General features: G+C 52.3%; 2 protein-coding genes across 2 annotated transcripts in view; one reads left to right on the forward strand and one right to left on the reverse strand.

The window, feature by feature from the left end:
- Positions 1 to 10643: 10643 nt before the first annotated feature.
- On the forward strand, positions 10644 to 14051 carry LOC308503346 (proteoglycan 3-like; the record flags this gene model as incomplete). The annotated part of the gene is made up of 5 exons (XM_081062669.1): positions 10644 to 10740; positions 11182 to 11495; positions 12177 to 12305; positions 13147 to 13255; positions 13993 to 14051. The coding sequence occupies exons 1-5, from the start codon at positions 10680 to 10682 to the stop codon at positions 14049 to 14051; spliced, it is 672 nt and encodes a 223-aa protein (XP_080918795.1). The 5' UTR covers positions 10644 to 10679.
- A 3060-nt stretch (positions 14052 to 17111) lies between these two features.
- P2RX3 (purinergic receptor P2X 3) overlaps positions 17112 to 22947 on the reverse strand; it is a 30299-nt gene continuing 24463 nt past the window's right edge. The window contains exons 9-12 of the mRNA XM_081064692.1: positions 21074 to 21167; positions 20721 to 20786; positions 20129 to 20206; positions 17112 to 19717 (exon numbers count right to left, since the gene is read on the reverse strand). Coding sequence (XP_080920818.1) covers positions 19604 to 19717; positions 20129 to 20206; positions 20721 to 20786; positions 21074 to 21167 — 352 coding nt within the window. The 3' untranslated portion in view covers positions 17112 to 19603. The remainder of the gene's footprint in view (positions 19718 to 20128; positions 20207 to 20720; positions 20787 to 21073; positions 21168 to 22947) is intronic.

Here is a 22947-nt window from a genome sequence, read left to right on the forward strand (position 1 = left end):
GCATTGGGAGCTCACCCCATCTCTGCAGGAAACCTGCCTCGTCTGCTGGGGTCCTGCTAAAAATGCCTTCTCCTCCAAAAATCTTTCTTTGGGCTCTCCAGCAGCTCTGAGTTCCTGGCATTGGATCACAGCCTTTCTGGAAACTGCTTCCTTGCATGATCACCTCTCCTAACCTGGACAGCAAGCTCCAGGAGGTGGCACCTGGGTCTCACTGGCTCAGTGACCATTGTGTGCTCAGTGACATGCCAGTTAGGGCTTGTTGAACAGCAATTGAGAAGTGAGTGGGTTCTTTGTTGTTCTGGCCTCAGAGCCCACCAGGAGGAGAGAGCAGAGCATGTGGGTGGTGGGGCAATCTGGTGCCATGGGAACAACATGGACTGGGGGGCCAGCCCAACCCTTTCTTCATCCCGGCTCCGTGTGACTGAGTGATGGGCCACTTCACTTGTACCTCTGCTTGTCAGTATGATGGAAGAAACAGAACTTCCTCCCTGAACTGTTGTAAGGATTAGAAATTAGGTCAAGTGCCTACATATGGTAGGTACTCAGCAGCTCACAGCTGTCATTACAGTTAATATGTTAAATTCACAAAGGATGCTGAATGTCTTCCAGCTGGTGAATGGATAAGTAAAATGCAGCTCCATGCAATGGAATATTATTCAGCAGTACAAAGGAATAGAGTGCTGCTACAAGCCACGACATGGGTCAACCTGGAAAACTTTGTGCTAAGTGAAAGAAGCCAGTCATAAGAGATCACCTACAGCACGATTGCATTCAGACGTGAAATGTCCAGGAAAGGCACGTCTCTAGAGGCAGAAAGTAGATTAGGGGTTGCCTGGGGTCGAGGGGAGGAGGTAAAGACTGCTAATGTGGAAGGCATTTCTTTTTAAAATGTTCTAAAATTGACAGTGGTTGTACAACTCTGAAACACATTGAATTCAACACTTTAAATGGGTGAATTGTATAGTATGTGAATTAAATCTCAATAAAGATGTTATTTATATAAAAAAAGATGCCTGGATTCCTAGGAAGTGCAGAGAACACATATCCAGACAGAGTCAGAAATGAGTAACTCAGGGAAGCAGCCACATGCATGCACAGCTTCTTATTTCTGTCCCCAAAGCCTCCCTCCTGTAACCTCTTCCTCAAATGGGACCAACCGCTCTTTCAAACGTGGAAGGAAGCAACCCAGGGGTTTCACAAGTTTTGATTTCACTCAGCAACAGGCCCCCAGTGGAACCTTTGTCTCCCCTGCCAGCCTCAGCAGAGAGGGACTGGAGGCAAATGTGTCCTCTCGACAGGTGACAGGTGTCGGGCCAGGCGGGACCTTCCTGGGACAAAGGACATGGTGAGGAAGAGAGCATCGGCCATTTAAAGAATAGCTGGCAGCACTGAGTTTGGAACTTTGTGTGATGGTCTCCATCAGCCCCATTTTTCAGATGAGGATTGTCAGGCTCCAAGGGACACCATTGTGTCCAAGATCATCCAAGTAGCGGACTGGGGAGCCCCTATTTACACTCAGATTTATTTGACTCCCAAGGTCATATTCATTGTAGCCGCTACCTTTTTCCCCCCACATTCATTCTTATGTAAGAAACATACGAGGGTTGTAACAGACCAGAAACTGAAGAATGACACGAAAAAGAAGTCTCGTGTGAATCGCATCACTCAGAAATAACTGGTCGGCACGTTGGCGTGTTCCCTCTGAGTCACGGGATAGGGTGCGTACGACAGTGGAAATGACCTCACAAGCTTTTCTTTATGTCATGAAATAGTCGTCAGAAAGGTGATTGTACTACCCTTCTCAAGGCCACGTCACACCTCATTTATCCCCCCACCTGTCCTGGGGTCCCCCTTCCCACATCTTGGGACCCCGTGCCCCCCTGCCATGCTGAGCAGCGGGTCCCAGATGACAGTGAGCCATGGGAGCAGCCGAGATCAGCAGACTGGGCAGTATAAATACTACCAGGGCCCACAGGGGCCCGCTGTTGCCAATGAGCCATCTGAGGAGTTGCCAGGGAATGATGACACATCCACTGATCAGACGTTAATCTGTTCTTCAGCCAAAGGTGCTGGCTGCTGGCTTCCCAGGGGCCATCAGCCTTGGCCCCCAAATTTGAAGTTTAGGGCAAGGACTCCAGGGATTATTCCTGGCGCTCCTTTTCCTGCCAACCCCCCAGGGGATAAATTCTAAAGTGTTGGGTGTGACTTGGGCACAGCAGTGAGTGAGTGCTCTAACATTCTTTGGGAAGGACACTTCCACCTGGACTTTCAGGCACAGGCTCCAGTCCTTTGTTCCACCTTAAGGAGTCCCCAGATGGGACATGTCTGGCAGCTCCTGGGCACGTCACAGCTTGGTGCCCAGAGCGGGGCTGACTCACCCGAGAGGCAGGCAGGGTGATTAAACTCAGGGCCATGGCTTGTGGTCGCACCAGCCCAATACCCTGATACTAGGGGTTTGGATTATTTATTTCCTAACTGCAAACGTCTGCTCCTAGGCCTCTCAGCAGTCCGTTTCCTGGGTCCAGTGTTACCCCCCAGGCCTGAGGGTGGACTCGAGTAGTCAGTGCCTGGGAAAGGCTCTGGGCTTCGCAGGCACCAACCAGTTTAATCCTTGAAGAAACCCTTAATCCTGCACAGCCTCAGTTTCCTTACCACTTCCTTACCATGATGGAGACAGTAAGTACCATGGGGGCTCCTGGGAGGATGTGGGGACAGAGCCAGAAGTGCAGTTTCCAGGCTCTCGCCTTCATGTGGAAAGGTGCTGGTTCAAGTAGTAAATGGCCATCAACTGTGATCGGACGGCTGTCAGCTGTAACCAGTGAGACATTGGCCACTAATATAACTGCCGTGGCTACGCTAGCAGCAAATGATGGTGGCTGGCAAGTGGGGATTGCAGTTAGCACAGCGGATTGCAGCTAGCAAGTGAGATTGGTTGACAAAGAAGCGGATGGCAGGTTGTGGATCGTGTGGCTCCTGCTTCCTGTGTCTCCAGCCCAGCCGCCAGTGAGAATATAGTGGTGTGATACCCCTATCTGTGACTCCATGGGTGTTCCTTTTTGGCCTCACCATATCCTGTGTTCTTATGCGGGGAGCAGGCGCTGAGCCCCAGATGACATCCTGCATGACAGAGGACGACCGAGAACCTTTGGAAATAAAAGGTAGAGGCAGCTTGGGCTCTGCATTGGACTGGCCAAGACCACCTCCCAGCTCTTCCCCACACAGGGCTCTGGGGTAACAACAGGACTGCATCCTGCAGCTGTAAGGATGCAGGGAATTAATGAACGTAAAGCACTCTAGACAGGACATGTGGCCCACCTGGCAGGCAGCAGGCTGTTGTGTGTGCACGTGCATGTGGCTACAGATGGTATCAGTGACAGCTGCGACTGCCGGGGGCAGAGCAGACCGAGGTGCACCCACATTTCACTGCCTGTGGGGTCTGGAATGTCACTATCTTGGTTCAGGATGGAAACCATCCTGCAAGAACTTGCCCAAGCTTGTTTCTGCCTAACAAAGCAACACAGATTCTCTCGTATTGTTTAGAATGGGGAAATTTCAAGACAAAATTACCCCAAATCTTTTTTTTAAATTTTTAAAAAATTTATTAGTTTCAGGTGTACAAGACAAGGTAATACTTAGACGTTCATCATTTATATCCCTCACACTGTGAACCCCCCTCCCCCCATCCACTATCCCTCCGACCTCGCACCCAGCCATCACATTATATATATAAAATTATAGTTGGCATTCATTAATGTTTAGCTTCTGGTGTACAATGCCATGATCAGGCATCCACAGTATCCCTGAGGTGGTCTCCCAAATAGGACGCATGTCCATCGGATACCCAACAAAATCTTTACAACATTATTGAATACGTTCCCCAAATTAATTTTCAAAAACCCTGAGGCCATCTTGTGGTTACCAGCTGCTTCCTAATCCCTTCACCTTTCCCCTTATCCCCCACCCCCCGCCCATCTAACAACTCTCGGTTGTTTCCTTTTTGTCCCCAAAACTGTTTCTGATTAGTTCATTTACTTATTCTTTTCTTTAGATTCCACATATAAGTGAGATCATATGGTACTTGACTTTCTCTTTCTGACTTATTTCACTTAACATAATGTTCTCTATATCCATCCATGTAATTACCCCAAATCTTAAGCCAAAGTCAATGAAAAACAGCAGTCTTCATATTTAATTTTTGTACCATTCTGTTTTTCAGCAGTCAACGCAGGCAATCCCTGAGCACAGACATGTCAATCACCAGGTCTGGGCGGGGCTGTATATTCCTTCTGGAGCGGGGCTCTGAGCCAGACAGGGGTGGGCCACCTCTGTTCTCACCTTCTCAGGCTGCATGCCATTGAATGAGTCTAGCCTCTCAGTGCCTTGTTCCCTCACCTGGAATGGGGTTAGAGTGCCTCCCTCCAAGAGTGGTGAGGATGAGTCTCCACATGAAAAGTGCTTCGTCCCGGCACACAGTAGGTCCTTAATTAATGGAAGCAACTAATATTTATTATAAACACAAAATCACATTGAATGTCCAGTGCACTATTTAAAAGCGAACCTGTTTTATTTTCCTTGCTTGGAATGCGTACCACACAACCCCTAGTGAACTCCTACAGTTCCTTCTGCTCCCAGCTCAGACCTCTCTTCCTTCTTTTCCGGCCTGTTACCTGGTACAGGTTTTCCTAGTCCAGGTACCTCTTGGCATAGCGCTTGTCACCGTGGCAGTTTAACATATGATTAAATAAATTAATGTGTGTCTTCCATTAGGCTTGGAACTTCACATGGGCAATAACTGTATCTTCTATTGTCTATTGTAACCCGGGGCTTTTCACCCTCTCTGGCACAGAATTGGAGGTTCAGGAAATACTGGATACATTAGTGGAAAGGGAAGAGGGGTGGGGGGAGAGGGGGAGAGAGAAGAAAAGAAGAAGAAGGAGGAGGAGGAGAGGAAAAAAAGACAGAAAGACAGAAAAAAAGGAGGGAGGGAGGGAAAGAAGGAGGAAGGAAGAAAGGAAGGAAGGAAATAAAGAGTCTGACTCCCCACCACTCTGAGATTTCTGGTCCCCCACTCACAGGAACTTTCTTGCAGAAACTTCAGGAGGCCTTGGAGAAAGTTGGGGTATTTCTGGGGGCATTGTGTGGGGAGGGATGGAAGGATGGATGGTTTGAGTCCGAATGCTGTCCTGTTACAGCTGGCCAAGAGAGGATGGCCTAGCTAGGAGGAAGACCCTGAGCTACCCAGACCCTCCCCCTGTGGATCTCCTCCAAGAGTCTTCCTGTGGCAGGGCAAAAACTGCTAGAGGGATGGTGTGTGTGGCCAGCCTGGTGCTGAGATCAGTAAGCCTGAAAGCCCATTACAACAATAACCATGGCCAGTCTGCCTTTCCCGCTCATTTCCACCTGCCTCTGCCAAATGGGTAAGTTTGCTGAAACCATAGGTCCTCACGGCAGGGACACGAACCTTCCCTGCTGTGTGTGAGGGCCCCATGCCTGAGCTCTTCCCACCAACTGAACCTCCCATCACGGCTCTGAGCTTCCAGCGGGGGGGAGCAGAGTTCTAATTCCAGGCGCTCCTGACTGGGCTCCTCATGGGGGGGCTGTGACTTGTCCCACACAGTGACAAGCTTATAGAAGATGCCCAGAAAATCTCTCCTCCTGGATGACAGATGAGTTAGAGTTCCTTTTTCGGTTTCACTATTTGCTAATATGTGAAATTTGGACCATCACTTAACTTTTCCGAGCCTTGCTTTATCTAATCCTAAAATGGGGATAATATTCAGGATTGTTTGTTGAGGACCTACTGTGTGTCAGACACTTAGGTTATTGCACAACCAGCTTCTCCGTTCATTCTCCCCAAACTCTGTGAGGTTGTCATCCTTAGGTTAACTCCGAGAAGGGCAAACCGAGACGGGGTGATGCGGTGCCTGCCCAGGTGGGCCAGCTCATGAGTGACAGGGCCCGAAATGGAGCCAGGATCCGTTTATTTCCAAGGAGCATGTCCTTCATGCTTCCCATGTCATCACCTGTCTCACTGACTTCCAAGGTCACGGTGAGTGCCACTCATGTTAGAGAATGAACTCGAGTGCTCTGTGCCACTTACTGCTGCCGGGGAGCGAGGTGTGGAGGGAGGGTAAGAATGCAGGCTCTGGACTCAGGTCCTGGCCTTGACATTGACCTGCCAAGTAACTTAACCATTCTGAGCCTCAGTCTTTTTGTCTGTCATTCATGGATGACAATGGTACTTGCCTCTGAAAGTTTTTTAGAAGGTTAAATGATATGGAGCACTGAAAACATTAGCACATAGAAAGTGCTTCCTACATATTAGCCGCTGCTGCTGTGATTGCTACTAAAGTCCTGCCTAAGATCTTGTTTCAGAATGAATCTGCCCAGCTCTGTCTTAAACAAGAATTGCTTTGCACCTGTCATTTATTCACTTACTCGGCAAACAGAAATTGAGCCCCTTAGCGTGTTTCCAGAGCATTGTGCTTTTAACCATTACGATTCCATGGGTGGAAGCATTGGCTGCGTCCAGGGCACGATCTCCTGGGCATGGAGCACCGTGGGGAGGCAGGACAACGTCCCTTAGCCTTGGGTTCACCTTGAGACGTAGGACTCCAACCCAGCTGGAGGTAAGGCAGTCCCGATCAGACAGGAGGAAGGAAGGCGTTCTGAAGCTCGCTCCATAAGAGAGGTGAGCAGAAAGTAAGGGCTCAGTACTTGAAGTCCTTTTCCTCTGGGACTTCTTAAATTCAGACAATTACGGATGGGACCAGGGTCTGAGAGAGAGGCAAATAAAACAAGTTTAGTTTTTCAAGTGTGGCCCAGATAGGAGAAGCCACTTGCTCAAGGTTGCACAGTCAGTTGAGAAAGAGATAGAAATCAAACTGAGGCCGGGTTGAAACCTCTGCTCCAGGCTGTCAGAGGTGGTGGAATTCTGAAACACTCTTACAGCTCAGCCCAGGGCTGGGTCTTGTGGAGGGTGCCGCTGAAGTGGAGCTTTCACTCCTTGCTCTTTTGGACTTTGTATCCTGAGACGGGAAGGAATTGCTTCCCTTTACTCAAATATCCATAAGAAAGAGGAAGACTATTTCCCATTTATTAAGCATTTACCAAGTACCAGGCTCTGTGCTATGGTGGCTGGCAGGTTTTGTCTTGTCCCTCATAAATCTTCTGTTGGGGGTGTGTGTTGTGACAGAAGTGTGACTTCCAGTCCATAAAGACACCCTTTGGGGCATTAATGTCAGGAAGGGGGAAAGAAGAAGGCGTCTGGGCTCCAGGTAACGTTTGGGATCTCGACCTTGGCACAGTCACATGGGTGCATTCACTCTGTAAAAATACGCTGAGCAGCCCTCCCTACTTTACAGGATGCGTGTTATACACCCACAAGAAAAGTTAAAAAGGTCAGATTGACAAAATAGGAGGACTGGCCTTTGGTCCCAATATATGGGCTCGTGTGTCATTTTCCCTCTCCAGCAAGAGGCTGAGCTCCGTGAAGCTAAGGGGATGTCTTCACAATAGAACCCCTGGAGTTCCTCACAGAGCGGGAATGCAATGACACTCAGTGCTTATTTGTGGCTAAGCGGCACAGTTCCAGTCCTGGTTTCCTGACAAGGCCACCCCCAACCCCATGTGCCACGCACTGTTCTGAGAGCATGCTGGAGCTGATCTGCTCTGAGGTAGGTCCTGCTATTAGCCTTGGTTTACAGATGAGACAGCAGAGGCACGGAGAGGCTGACGCTGGGACTTGTCATTTCATGAGGTCTCATACTACACTGCCTCCCAAGGTGGAGGCGTGACCCACATGCATCACGACGTGGGGCCGGACTGACTCTTGGGACGAGAGGCAGAGTATGAAACCCCTGTGAACATACCAGAGACTTGGAGTTTCACGGATGCTGAAAACATTGGCACCACTGGCTAGATTGCACATCAAAGAAGCAAGGATATAGGAGTCTGGCTCGGGTCAGACGAGCTGCTCCTTACTAGGTGTGTGAGCTTGGTCAGGTCATTTAATCTCTCTGAGTTTCTGGAATAGATACGTAGACTAGAGATGGCAATACCTAATCTGCAGGACGATTGTAAAGGTTAAGTGGGATGATGGAGATAAAGGCCTTAATGAAGCATAGTGTTTTGTCGGTGGCGGACCTTCAAAAATGTTATTTCCAGTTTTAAATCAGACATCACTGTGGTCATTGAAGCCATTGGAATATCTTTGCCTGGCGTTTGTGTGCAAAGAAGACAGGGTCAGTGTGAGGAAGAGGTGGGCTGCAGAGAAGGGAGGTCAGTGACAGTGACAGGGGGCAGAGGGAAGGCAGGCATGGAGTGGGCAGGGAGCTGGAAGACCTGGGTTTAGGCCTGCCCCTGACTTGCTGTGTGATCTTGGGCAAGTTGCTTAAGCTCCCTGAGATGCCATTTCCTCAGCTGTGAAACAGGGCTGTTCAAATGAAATAGTGTGTGTAGAGCTTATCAAATGGTGCTGGCTCCTGAGAGCAGCTGACCTGATTGGTCATCCCAACCCCTGAGTGATATGATGCCCCTGGGCTGGGCCCCAGGATGGAGGATGGGGAAGGGGGCTAACCGTCCACCCCTACCCCACTAGAGAGGTCCTCAAGCTTGAAACCCGGGACCAGGCTTTTGGGCCCCAGAATTGGCCAATCCCTCCCAGCCCAAGTCAGGTAGATAAGCCGAGGGTCTTGTCCGTTGGGCCGGGGAGATAACAGCGAAGACTGTTACTCTGTAATCAGGCCCAGAAGTAACGTCTCAGATACTTCTCTATTTGTGTGTCCCCTGGGAGAGCAGAGGGAGGAGAGGAATCTAAGCCTTTTCACTCTCTGGGCTACCTGTCCCTGGTGTCCTGAGCACTGGAGGGCTAGGCTGGAGTGCAAGGAACAGACATGCACTACCCCATGGGGATGTCACAGAGTTGTCACCCGCCCTGACAAGGCTGCTGTCTTTTGGCAGTGACATCCAGCAAAGCATTACATTTTGCACCTAAGGTGAATGCCTCATTCACTGCCCGCTGGTCCTGACCCTTGTGGTGACAGCAGGCTGGTGGGAGCTGGGGAATGGGGCCTGAGGCCCACAGAGGGTCTGGGTGATTCTGTACGAAGCTTTCCCTTCCAGCTGTTGCCTCCCTGCCAGAAGATGTGCCTTGAGGTTGGACAAAATGGCATTGTTCTCAGTGATCTTCAGCGGGTGCAGCTGTGCTCCCCAGAGGACATTTGGAAACATGTGGAGACATTTTTGATTGTCTCTGGGGAACTATGGGTGGGGGGGGTGGGGGGGGGTAGGGGCCCGGGATGCTCCTAAACTTTCTGCAACGCACAGGACAGCCTCACGAGGAGGAATTGTTTGACTCCTAACAGTAACAGTGAAAAGGCTGAGAGCCTTGATCTATACCCATAGCACAGGAGAAAAATCATACGTTTTTCACACATTAAAGATGAGAAAAAGGGAAAGAGGAGGAAGAAACGTGAGAGAGAGAGGAAGAAAGGGAAGGAGGGAGAAAAGGAGGGGTAGAGGAAGAGGGAAAGGTAGAGGAAGAGAGAGAGAAAGAGAGAGAGAGAGAGAGAGGGAGAGAGAGAAGGCTGGGGAGCCAAAAAGACTTAGAAACCCAGTCCCCTCCCCCAATTCTTGCGCAACTTTGGCAGTGACTTTCATTCTCTGAGCGTCATTTTTCACACCTGTGAAGTGAGGATAATCACATTCTCATGCGAATGAGGTGAAGGTAAGGATTCAGGGATGGGAGGCATGGAAAGTACCTGATCTAGGTAAGTGCTCAGGAGAAGCCGAGGCTCCCCTCCCCTCCTCTCTCCTCCCCTCACAGTCTCCCAGCAACCTGGGAGCCTGCACTTCATTTGCTGGGATACTGACCAGCAAATGAAGGGGTACTGTTATGGGGTACTGTTCAGACTGGGGCACTTTAGGGGCTAATTATAAGTATGTCTGGACAGTGGACAGCTGGGGTCTTCCCCAGCACACCAGGGTGTTCGGGCACCCATATATGGCAGGAGGCTCCAGGAGGCAGGCCCCTGCCATCCCTGCAGAGAGCAGGGCTCAGGAAGGACAGGACTGAGCAAACATCTTGTTATCAGTTTAACTGCTGGCCCCCCAGCCTGGAGCAATCGCTCTGGCCTCTTCCCACTTCCCCAAAAATCCCAGTATAAGAGCTGCCTCTAGGGCCCAGCAGCCAGAGACACGGAGAGCAGAAGCCTCAGACTTTTAGGAGGTGAGCGCTCCCCCAGCTGCCAGGGAGAAGGGGTCCAGACCTGGGAGGAAGCAGGAGTCTCTGTGGCAAACACCTTGAAATCTGTCCTTAGGACCACAATGACCACTGTCCTTTCCCCTCCTTCCCCAGCGTGAGTGAAATCAGCTCTGACCCTGAGCAGACATGTGCCTGCAGGGAGAAGGGTCTGGGCTAAGTGCTGTCCCAGGGTACAGTGATGGTGCCTTCAGGAAAAAGGGACTTTTGTACTTGAGCGGACATCCCCATGTCCTTTTCCTAATTTTCCAGCTCAAGGTCTGTTCATTGGGTAAGAAGGAGGTGCTCTAGTTTGCCCTTTAATCAACTAGTTAAACAAGCAGTCCACCTCTGTTGTATGACAGGAGCCGTGCTGACACTCAGGACACTTCCAAGGAGGGAAAGTGAAGCTGTATCTCTGTCTCAAGACTTAACGGATATGAAACACCTCCTGCTCCTACCCCTTCTCCTGTTGGGAACAGTTTCTGCTCTTCATCTGGGTAAGTCTTCCCCTCCCCTTCTCGTCCAGCTTTATCTTTCCTCCTCTTTCCTGAATCCCTTTGGCTCTCATGGGGCCAGGCTCACAGCCCCCCTTCTTCAGTTGACCCAGCTCATCTCTGATACGATTTGTCTTGGACCTTGACATTCTGTCAGGACTTCTTCACAAGGAAAAACCACCCATTTGTGAAGATGAAAAGCTTCTTAAAGGTGCTTCTTCCCACTCCCAAAATACATACATGTGTCAGCCAGCTTCAGGTTCTCACCCATGTGTGTGAGTTTTCACCTCACCCAACACCTGGGAGATCCTTTCAGCCCTGGCTCTGCACAGCAGACAGCTGCACTAGGAAGGCTGGAGGGGGGAGGGGGGGGCTGTCGGAGCTGTCCGTGGTCCTGGAAGAAGGGAGAACACGACCTCATGTCAAGTTACCTCTTCTTTCCAGAGAACGATGCCCTCACTCTGGACAGTGGAGAGACACAGGCAGACCTGAGTCAGGATCTGGAAGGTTCAGGGGAGCAGGAGGGAGAGGTGGCCCTGACTAACGAGGTGATCCAGTCAGAGGGCGAGGAGGTCGAGCCTTGCAAGTACCCAAATGTCTTTGAGGAAGAGGAGGCCGTGGAGTCAGACCCGAGTGCCCTTGACAAGGACTTTCAGTGCCCCAAGGAAGAGGACACGGTTCAAACGCTGGGCAGTCCTGAGTGCAAGACCTGCCACTATGTGTTGGTGCGGACCTGTAGGACGTTTGCACAAGCTCAGGTAAGTGGTAGGGTGGCTACAGTGCAAGGAGGACCAGGGGGAGAAGAGCGTGGATTCAATCTGCTGTGCCCTATTTATTGAGACAAATGTTTCCCGACCTGGTGTACATCAGAATCTCCTCGAAGTTTTGCTAAAACATGGATTTCTGGCTTGGCAAGTCTGGGGTGGGGCCGGAGAGTTCGCATTTGTAACAAATTGCCAGGTGACGATGACATTGTTGGTCTAGAGACAGCACTTTGAGAATCACTGATTTGGAGAAAACACTTTGGTAGTAGCTATACCTGTGTTAAACTCTGGTTTCACCTGTCATTGGCTGTGTTACCTGGGCAAGTCACTTCACCATTCAGAACTTCAGTGTCTTCCTTTGTAAAATGGAGATATATAATACCAGCCTCTTAAGGTTGTGGTGAAGATTAAGTGAGATAATACACGGAAAGTCTTTGGAATAGTTCCTGGGTCATTGTAAACTCTCAATAAATGGTGGTTACGATTATTCTGGCTATCATTGATATTTCCTGCAAGAAGTTCCTGATGACAGGCAAAGGAACAAGAGATGGGATTGCGAGGGGCAAGAGGATCCCTGACTTCTGACTTGAGAAGTGATGGGGAGGGGAGCTCTCTCCTGGAGGCCTAGGGACTTTGGAAAACACAGAGTGAATTCTCTACCTCTTCTCTCCACAGCGTGTCTGCAGGAAGTGCTATCGAGGCAACCTTGTATCCATCCACAGCTTCCAATTCCTCCGTCGTATCCGGTGCCTGACCAGTGGGCTCAACCAAAACCAGGTTTGGATTGGAGGCACCTACAACCGGGTAAGCGAAGGGCCCACTCCCAGGTGCAGGAAGAGCTACCTGATTGCCTCAAGCGAGCACCTCCTGGCATTAAGCCTCATTCCAGCAGCTGAGGTGACCTTCGTGTGGGAGGCAGCGATGGAGCTGAGCTGGTTTGTACTGGCTCAGGAGAACCAGTGATCGTGTGCCGCTCTTCCCAACTCCGTGTCCAGTGACTTCACGCCTGTGGTCTGAAATCTGCCACGGCAGACGTATTTACACCAAGGAAATAGGCAGTTGTTACAAATCAGGGGTCCTCCCAGCCTCTGCCTTCTCACTTCCCCACAGATCTGGTTGTTAAACATGTACCAGCACAGGAGTCCGGAGATAGGTTCCGTGCCCAGCGTTGTCACTTACTAGCTGAATGGCTTCCTCGGAGCTTCAGTTTCCTCATGCCAAAAACTGGGGCGTTTCTTCTCTCAGAGTGGCTCTGGGATTGTGGGTGATTATGTGCCATTATATTAGCTACTCAAGTGTGATCCCTGGACCAAGCAGTATTTGCATTTTCTGGTAGTTTGTTTAGAAATGCCCAGTCTTAGGCCCCACCTGACACCCTCTGAATCAGAATCTGTATTTTAACAAGATCCCCAGATTTGTATGCACAGAAAAGTTTGAGAAGCCTTCTCTGTGTGATGGCTGGGAGTGATGCATGCTCTTCCATCGTCATTCCCTGCAAACCCTCAGGGATGGGTCTCAAGGGCACCTGGCACCTAGCTGGGGGCGCAGGGTCCCGAAAGGGCTACTTGTGGGTATTCTCTGGAGCTCCTGAATCTGTCTGTCTTTCTGGACCTCTGCCCTCTGACCCACCCTATTACTTCTCCAGTGCAACCACAGGTCATACTGGATTGATGGGAGCCGCTGGAATTTTGGATACTGGGCCTGCGGGCAGCCTCGGCGTGGAAGAGGTCGCTGCGTGGCCCAGGACAGCAGAGGTGAGGGGGACTGCACACCAGGGCAAGGGGAAAGGGTGGCAAGGTGGACCCTTACATACTGTCTCTTTGAGCTGCCTGCCCCCCAAACCAGAGAATCAACATCCTGTCTGTGAGGAGGGTTGAGACGTAGGGTGTAGGGGTGCCCTGTTTGGGAGCCTGATGGAAGCTCTCAATCCTCACAAAGCTAGGCTTGGGGCCTGGGGGCTCCTTTCTTTCCCCTGTTATGAGGAAGTGACTGATGTGACAGGTGAGAGTAGCAGATGTGAATGTAAGGTGTGGATGAGGGATGAGGGAGAGATGTGAGAACTAGGAATGGCTGACAGGAAACTCGCCAGCTGCGAACAGCCCGGATGCCAGATGTGAGGGAGCTTAGCGCAGTGGCTAGGACCATATGTACTTTAGTAAGACTGCCATGATTCACACCCCAGCTCTGCCATTTGCCAGCTGAGACACAGGAAGTGATTCCCTGCTAAGCCTCAGGTTGCTGATCTGTGAAATGGGGATGATAAGAGAATCCACCTCTTGGAGTCAGTGTGAGCATTAAGCCCTAGTCCATATAAGGCACTTAGCGCACTGTGTTCCTGGGGTGAAAGCTCAACGCACGTGAGCATATGGATGACAGATTGTGACAACTGGTGACAGGCAAAGAAGACATGTAAGGTGCCTGAGGAGGGAAAGAGTGGGACACAGGCCACACTCAGGCAGGCAGCTGACATCACTCTGCTCTCTACTGCTAGGGGGTCGCTGGCGACGAGCTCATTGCAGACAGCGTCTGCCCTTCATCTGCTCCTTCTAAGCCAGTGGCACGGAGAACCTGCTTTGTTGCCTCCTCCATTCACCTCCTCCTGGCTGCCCCTGACCCAGCCTGGGAGCTGGGCTCCTCTCCCAGCCTCTCCTGGTCATAAAGTTAGATTTCCCACTGCATTTCTTGACTCCTATGTCTTCATTGCTCATTTTGGAGAACTCATCTGGGTTGGAAAATCCTTCAAGTGCTCACTCCTGCAGGCTGGGGCTTTGAGGAAAGTAAAAGATGGTAAAGTCGCCCTATGGTGGTGGTGGTGGGGGGGAGGTGGGGGTGTTGAGGTGTTTGGTTGCAGCTCCACCTAAAGGTGGAGCATGGACTAGGTGGCTCTCCCAAGTCACTTCTCAGCCCAGGCTGGGGGGTTCCACCTCTCCCCGCAAGCTCTGGCAGGGGGGGGGGGGGGAGGTGGTTCTCATTTGGTGCGGGTGTAGGGAATTATGGGGTGTGGGGTAGGCTGGGCATAGGGTAGCTTTCCAAAATAAAGGCAATGTCACTGATTGAAGAATTGGAGTGGAGGGGTGTTAAAAACAAAACCCAACGGAGTAAATTTAAAGAGCTAATTGGCTTTATTCAACGATTCATGAATCAGGCAGCATGCCATCCAACAGACGCAAAGGAGCTCCAAAGAGCTGTACAAAGTGGAAGGCTTTTCTAGGTAGGAGAGGGCGGGAAAAGGAAGTTTCTAGCAAAGGATGGATTGTTTCAGAGAGGCCACCTTCCTCTGGGGGACGGAAGGCGTCTATCAAGACGATGACCTCACTAGTGCTGAGCAGGGAATTCCAGATTGACTGGTTAAAGGTAACATTCCCTGGAGAGGCTGAAACTGCAGTTAGATTAGGTATTAAGTCTTGGTTTGGGTGGGCTTAGCTGACTCTGCTTGGGGCCTGTCGTTTTTTTTTTAAACAGCAGTGAGCTCCCACTTGGGGTAACTACGTGGGAAGGAGGAGAGAGCAGTCTTATCTAGTCAGTCTGCTGCTCTAGCCCTGTGTCCTTTTGGCCTCTGATACTGGCCTTTATTTTCCGTTCTCCCAGCCACCTGTGGGTGAGTTCAAAGTCCCCACCTTCTTCTGAGCTGTTTTCCCCACTCCATTGCCAGGAAGTGGCTGTCCCTTCCCAATCCTCCCTCTCCCCAGTCCCCAGGCTGTCTCCCTGGAGGGGCTACATTCTCAGGAGGGTGCTACCGCCCACCAGGGTGGCCTTGGGGCCAAAGTCAGAGTATCTGGTAGCAGTATAGCTCCCATGCCAATTCTACAGAGGCAGGACTCCATTTCTGTCCTTCACCCCATTTTCTCAGACGCTGGGGACATTGAAAGAGAATACTGTTGCTGCTCGTTGTTCCAGGCAGGGTGCTGGGGTCCAGGAAGGATCTGGAGTTGGTGAAGTAGGAAGCTCAACCTGAGCCTGGCTATTCAGAGGGCAGAGAGCCCTGGGTTGTGGGAAGAGAGCGATAGGTCGTATACATACTTCCTGGGGGTGTAGTTCTACGTGGGGTACAGGGAGAAATACAAGTATTCCTGTGGGTGCACATGTACATGTATCTTGATGTGCATAGGAGTCAATCTGTGCTTACCAGTGTGTATCTGTGTGTGTGTGAACCTGCACGTGTCAATGTACACAAATCTGTGTCAGTGTGTAGGTATGTGTGTGTTGTTTGAGTGTGTGTACGTTTTATACATCTCTGGGCTTTTCTGGACAGGCCTGTATGTCTGTATACATCTGTGACTGTGTATGTTTGTGTAGCTTTGCACACTTATACACCTGAATATTCGTGTTCATGCATGTTTACGTACCTGCGTGTCTTTGGCCAGTGTTTGGGAGTGTGTACATGTGCCAGTGTGTGTCTGAGCACACGTGTGTACAGGTCTACGTCTGTGTGCGTGTCTGTACAGGCATCTGACAGGACGTGGAGTTTCAGGAACGAAAAGAACAAAAAGGAACAAAGAAGCAGGTGTGCTTTGTTTCTAAAGGCGCTGGAGCTGATGGAAGACGATAGGGCTGGAGCATGGCAGGGGGAGCGGGTGGAGAAGCAGCAGCGACAAGTCCCGGGAAGAGGAGCAGGCCTCTGAGCGTCTGCCTTGGATGGAGATGGGGTCAGGAGGTTCCTAATCACAGCTCGGCAGTCTCTCCAAGGGCATTGAAGAGGAGCGGCCAGGGGCTCAGGCCCCCACCCACGTCCCTGCGTGTATACTGCCACAAGCTAATTCTTGATTCTCTCCTTCTAAAAGAACAGTGGAACCTGGTGGTACGGGGTGAGTGGGAAGGATAAGCAGTGAGGGAACCTCCGCATAGGTAGCTCTAGGACTGGTATTTTGGCTGAACGGCAATCCCCCTTTTACCAGCCTCCACTTATTTCCTTGATGGGAAATGGGCTCTCGCCAATCCCAGTAGCCCAATATCCTGCCAGCAAAGATGAGAGGTAGAGGGAGGGAGGGGGAAGGAGGAAGGCTCAGACCCCTTCAGTCTGAAGCTTGTTCGAGGCAGGTCAGGGTAGATAAGATGGCCCTCAAACATCCAGTGTTGTCTGTTATTGGGCTTCAACGTCCACAATTACATATTCATTCCTTTGGCTGTTTAATGCCTTTCACTCTTGAATGGTCCTTGATTAAAAAGCAAATACTCTTAGGAGGAGAAATCCCTGAGTATGTTATCTATTAATGCCTCTGGGAAATGGATTGGCAACTCAATGAGAAAAGGTTTTGTGAGAAGGAACACAAAAGGGAAGGATGTGTGGAACTGCCAGTGGGCATGGGTGGGGGTGCTATAGAGAAGGAACACCATTAAAAAGGGGATAATGAAGCAGAGAGCACTGTGTTCACCATTTTGTCTTCCTGGGGACCTAGGAAGACTATATTTCCTGGTATTCCGTGTAGTAAAGTTGGGCTCTGCAGTGTGCTACTGAGTCTGGCCAATGCCATGAGGTTGGAAACGATGTAAACCACTTCCAGGCCTGGCCATTAAATGGTCCCCCGTGATCCTACCATTCTCACTTTCCTTGCCACAGTGATCTGGGCATTCATGTGCCATGATGACATAGCTACCAGATGGAGGGGGCTGTCTGATCTACTTTGTCATATTAAACCTTGAGATTTTGCGGTTTACTTGTTACTGCCGCAAAACCTGCTTTAGCCTCACTAACCCCTGGAGAAAAGAAGGTGCCAACAAATTTCCCAGTTTTTCCCAGACAAATATAGCACAGTCAAGGTTCCAGACTCCAGAGTCATAAAGCTTTTCGGTTCAAGTCCCAGCGCTACCGTTTCAGTTCCTTAACCTTGCTTAGCCTCAGTTTCTTCTGTGAAATGACGTTGAGTCAGACAACGCCTACAACGCATATAACCCATTGGCCCCATTGGTTGGCCATGGCGAGTTATCACTAAATGTTAGCTTTCATGCTGAGCAAAGAAGCAACATAGTATTAGCAATGAGCATGGGTTCCAGTTTCAATTTCCAGGTATTGTTTCTTTTTCTATCAAATAGGATTATGAACAGACCATAGCAACGTCCCGAGGGTGGGTGTGTGATTATGTTGGTGATTGCACTGAGTACTCCATGAGGCAGCAGAGACAAGTTAGCTGCTGCTATTGCTGATGCCATGACCCAAGTCCAGCACCCAGAAGCAGTCACCGCGTTCTCTCTGGGAAGGACATCAGGCTCACACTCAGGAGATCACACACTTGCTGGCAGGCTCAGGAGCTGCTGATGTGCCTGCAGGAGGAAAGGGAGGGGCTGGGGGAGACGGTTGCCTCCAGGGCGGCTGCCTGCATTTCCTCCTCAGAGAACATCCCTGTGGTCCCAGCCCCCCAGGCCCTGGAAGGCTGAATTCACCAGGATGCCTGGGGGCCTGGGGGGCGGGGAGAGCGTGGTGCTGCCCTCCTTGATGTCCCTGCTGCTCAGGTCTCCAGACATCACCTGATTCCCGGGGTCACCCCTGAGAAGGGGCTGCGGGTGAGGCAGAGTGGGGGAGCAGGGACGGGCCTCGTGTGGGAGAATCTTATCCCTTCTCCCCCTGAAGTGGGGGGGTCACTGGAGTGGGGTCTTTTCAAGTACCCACTGCTTAATCCTCCCAAACCACACCCAAAGCTGCCTCCACCCCATTTCTCTGCACCTCCTGTAGAGGGGCCAGCCCTCCACTTACAGGTGAGCTTGTTTCTGCTAAGACCTCATGGCGATGCCCATGCTCGGGCTTTGCAAGGGGCGGATCTACCGTGGAGCTAATGAAACATACTTCAGGACTGCTGGCTTGCACAGCCCCTTCTAATACCGAATGTTGTATTCTTTTTAAAAAGATGCTCCAAGTTGCATGTGCTTCTGGCTTTGTAAAACCTAGATCTGCTCTTGAACTCTGCCTTGGTGAGATTTCTGAGCCCCTTACAAGAGGAGAGCCAGAAAGGGGGAGGGGAAAGTGGAGGCAGGGGTGGGCCTGACACCCTCTCAACAGCCCTTCCAGCTTCCTTCCCTGGGCGCCAGGATGCCTGCTTTCTGTTTTGGCCTCTAACTATGTGACACAAGTCATTTTCTTTCTCTGGCCTCAGTTTGCTCATCTATAAGTAGGAGAGTCAGACAAGATGGTGTCTAAGACCCTTTAGTTTCTTACATTAGAAGACTGACCACCTTGTTAGGACCCTGGGGATAGGTCTGGCTGACCAGCTGCTCACAGGGTCTCACGGAACCTTCTCACCAGGGTTTTAAAGGAGGACCGGTGGCCTCTCAGAGCAGAGCCCCGGGTCCAGGAACCACATCCCACCCTGGGCCAAATCTGGCTCCTGAGGTGAGGGGGCCCAGATGTGTGTGGGTGTGTATGAGCAAACGAGGATGGCTCCTTCCCTGCTTAGGGGACAGAGCTGTGGCCTGAGGTAAGGAAAATTCACTGACAGTCATGCTTCCTGTGTCCTTATGATTTGGAGACCTGAGCCAGAGAAAGAGACCTCACACACGTCTCACTGGTCTCTCCTAAAATGGGGCCTGAGTTCCTGGGGACAGCATGGGACTTACACTTATGGAGCTGAACCCAAGCATGGTCAGGGTTAAGAAGGATGAAGCAAGCAGGCCGCAGGCCCCTGGGCGTCCATCCTTCTCTCGCGGGGTGTTGGCAATGGAGTTAAGCAGACCTGGGCTCAAATCCCAGCTCCCCCACTTACCCAGCTATGTGACCTTGGGCAAACAACACTCTCTGAGCTTCAGTTTATCTTCCAAACAGGAAACCTAATATCTACCGCATGGGATTATTCCAAGGGTTAACTGAGTTAATATATGCAAAGTGCCTGGCACTGGGTCGGCCGTCAGTCCGGCCACTTCTTATCACTATTATGGTCTCTACTCTTTGGAGGGGAGACCCTGGGGGTCCTGGGAAGCAGACAGGGCAAGGTAAGGTCGGTGCCGGTAAGACTGAGGTCCCAGCAGGGGCACCACCTGCAGCAGGGGCCTGGGGGCCCAGACCTCCCAAGCAGCTGTGGCCTCGGGGTGAGCAGCAGAAATGAGAGCCCTCCCCACCCCCACCCCCCTAGCCCAGGGGGACCCTGTTGGGAGGCCTGGAGTCCAAGGCTAAAGCCCTAGTGGCTGATGGAGTAAGCCCCCGAGTCTGTGGACTGCTTCTCCTCTGTGGTCTGGTCACTGGGGTACACTGGGGTGTCCGAGGCGGTGACCTTCAGCGTCGTCTCGTTCACCTGCAGGTAGAAGGCTGGCATCATCATGCTCTGACTACGGGCAAGGACCCGGCTGGACAGACTCAGCAGTTGGGGCTCATGGCCCCGTCATTAGGGGAGATACAGCAAGTCTATGTGACCCCAAGAGCCCGTCCATGCACTGCCAGGGCACCAGGGACATGAGCCAGCCACAGCAGGGTTTGTCTCGCCCCAGGAATGGCGACGATGGGGAAGTGGACAGCCGCACCCCACAGAGCCTCCACGGTCCTCACAGAGCCCACTCTTGACCAAACCCCCTCTTGTCTGGTCCCCTAGTTTGCACTGAGGCCCAGTGAATTCCCTCAGAAGCCCCCAGGAAGTGAGCCATGACAGTCCCCAGGATCCAGGGCCCTTTCTGCCCTATCCTCCCACCTCTCGTGGGCCCCTGCTCACCTCCTCAAACTTCTTGGCTTTGTACTGGTCGGCCCCCTTGAGAAAGTTGAGCAGGATGATGTCGCATAGGACAGTCCCCTGGAGAGGAGGGGCAGGTGGCCCTGAGCTGCCTGAGCAGTGGGCAGGGCGGCCTTGGGGCAGACGGCAGGCCAGGGGTCTGGGCGAGTCCTCTAGAGACACCTGATGTTTCCTCTTAGAAAATGTCCAGGGGCTTTGAGGAATGTCTTTAATGACCCACCTCCTCAGCTCCTGGGGTGACCCCAGAGCAAAATGCAGGGAGAGGACTTGGTGGGAGAAGCAGAGGGACTCAGGGCTAGAGGTCCCTGGGAGCGCGGCTCTGTCCTGATCGAGGGCCCTCGGGCCTCCTCCCCCACTTTCATGGTGAGGAACAGGAACTCTGTACCGGGTGGAGCCTCCTGCAGACGGGGGCGGACCCAGCAGGGAGGGGGTGGAGGAGACTGAAGCACCTGCCGAGAGGTCGGACTTTTCATTCTAGGCAGAAGCAGGGTCCCCTGGGTCACTCTCCGGCCAGCGCCAGCCGGGGCCCTGCCCGGACTGGCCTCCTGTCCCGGTCTGGAGGGGCTCAACTCACCACTCCCACAGAGGTGAAGGCTGCCACAGAGCTGATGATGGTGGGGATGATGTTGAATTTGCCAGCCTATATGCACAAAGACGAAGTAAGTGGGCAGAGGGGTCCAGCAGAGCGGGAGTGAGGCCTGAGGCTCAACTTGGACTCCCAGCTGGAGAGACCATGAGCTAGGAGGGCTCTTGGTGGAGCAGCACACCTCACCCCTTCACGGTCCAGGTGAGGAGCCAGGGGGCGTGGCCCGCTGAGGCTCGCAGCGCCGGTCACGGCAGGACCCTGCCCCCGGAGGAGCCTCTGCAGGACCTGGGATTGGGCGGGTTTCCTCCCCTGTCCACCCACCTGCCCGCCCAAGGACTCACATTCCCGTACACCAACACGTCGAAGCGGATGCCGAAAGCCTTGAGGAGTGTGCGGTACTCGCTGCCATTGTCCATCTTGTAGTACTTGGCAAACCTGGAGGCCAGATGTGAAGGTGGGTCCCACTGTGGGCTCCTGGCTGAGGGTCCTCTGGAGCCCACGATAGTCACTCACGGAGCGACCTTACTGCTGGTTTGGTGGCGCACCTGTCACGGACCAGCCTGGGGGGTTACCTGACCCCTGCACAAGCGGCGTCTTGCAGGCTTGTTCAAAGGCCCCAGGCCCCATCCTGACCCGCGGAATGAGCATCCCCATTGGTAGGGCCAGTACGTGTGTGAAAGCTCCAGCCAGGCCAGGTGCCATGCTTCTTCAGTTCTGTTTGGGCCCAGGGCCCGCTCACTGCAGGTGCGCCCCTCTCCACAGGCTTCTCAGCCTGCTTGGGTTCAAAGCCTCGCTCTGCCATTTACCAGCGGTGCAACCTTGGGCCAGTTACTTAACCTCTCTGAAACTCAATTTCCTCTTTTGTGAGCAGGAATAGTACAAAAGCCCTACTTCATAGGATTGCCGTGAGAACTGAGGGAAACCACCCATGACAGGCTTGGGAACACGGTAAGCACCTGGGAAGTGTTCGCTGGTGTTGGCTGTTAATATTGCTGAAGAAACATTTATTTCTAGAGCGGTTTAAAGAGTGCTTTCAGACACCTCAACTTATATCACCTTCCAGACAAACCTGTGGGGTAGGGATGTCACTGCTCCATTTTTCAAACGAGGCTCCAGGGGGTTAAGTGACCTGTCCAGAGTTGCCCAGCGGGCTGAGTCTCACCTCTGCCTGGGCTGCTGGGTGCCAGAGACCGTGCTGGTGGCTGATAAGAAGGATCCCTTTTAATCCTCACAGAACCCAGTGAGGTGGGTGTTCAGACCCCCATTTGGAAGACGGCTGTGGTGGCGAGAGGGCTGTGGTTTTACAGTCAGTAAGGATTCGAGTGGCATTGGCTTTTGGCTTCTAAAGCCACTGCATTCCCTCCACGTGGCTCTGACCACCCGTAGCCAGACTTGAACATCTGCAGAGTGGGATCTCCTTGGGCTACTGCCCCATGGCTATGGAATGGGCCCCTGACGCCAGGATGCCAGGGAAACGGGGAGGAGGTGGTGACGGGAGTGAGAGGGCTCAGAAAGCTCCATAACGGTGTGGGGCCAACAGTGGGGCCAGTTGTCCCCTTTTCAGTGTTTCCAGTCCCCACAGATTTCCAAGGCCTGGCCCAGGCCTCGGCCAGCAGAAAAAGGGGTCTGGGGAGCTCCCTCCTTGGCAGTGTTCCATGATTGACGTGATCACCTCCTGGGGTGTTGCGTTTGAAACTGCACAGCAGGGAGGAGGGAAAGCTCAGCCCCAGTGAATACATCATGGCGGGAATACAGGACTGAAAGGAAGATCACGCGTGGGGAAGAGTCCCCTTACATCGCAGAATGTCAGCACCGCTTGCTGTGGCTGTGTGGGACTTTGGGTCAGGCAGAAACTAGTCTAAATCCTCTCTAGCAGTGTGGCCTTTTATGCACTCAGTGCTCAGGTCTTCACTCCCCGTGTCGGTTACATGGGGGTGCTCGTGCCCCCCTTGCAGGTCTGTTAGTGAGAGGGGTGAACACTGACACCCACCCTTACGGCAGGCACTGTCTCTGTCGCTGTGCTGGGTGCTCTCTCTGCCCCTCCACACCCACTCTCTACCCTTCTCTGCAGGGCCTGGGCTGCAGACTGCGTCCACCCAGCTGCCTGCCATCTGGTTCCAGTTGGGGCACCCACAGGTGATCAGAGGGTGAGGGTGGGGTGGGGAGAGTCCCACAGCCACACTCTCAGGTTTGCTGACTGCTCCCGACCTCTGCC

This window comes from Rhinolophus hipposideros (assembly GCF_964194185.1).
Source record: "Rhinolophus hipposideros genome assembly, chromosome: 10".
In the NCBI taxonomy this organism is placed as follows: Eukaryota; Metazoa; Chordata; class Mammalia; order Chiroptera; family Rhinolophidae; genus Rhinolophus; species Rhinolophus hipposideros.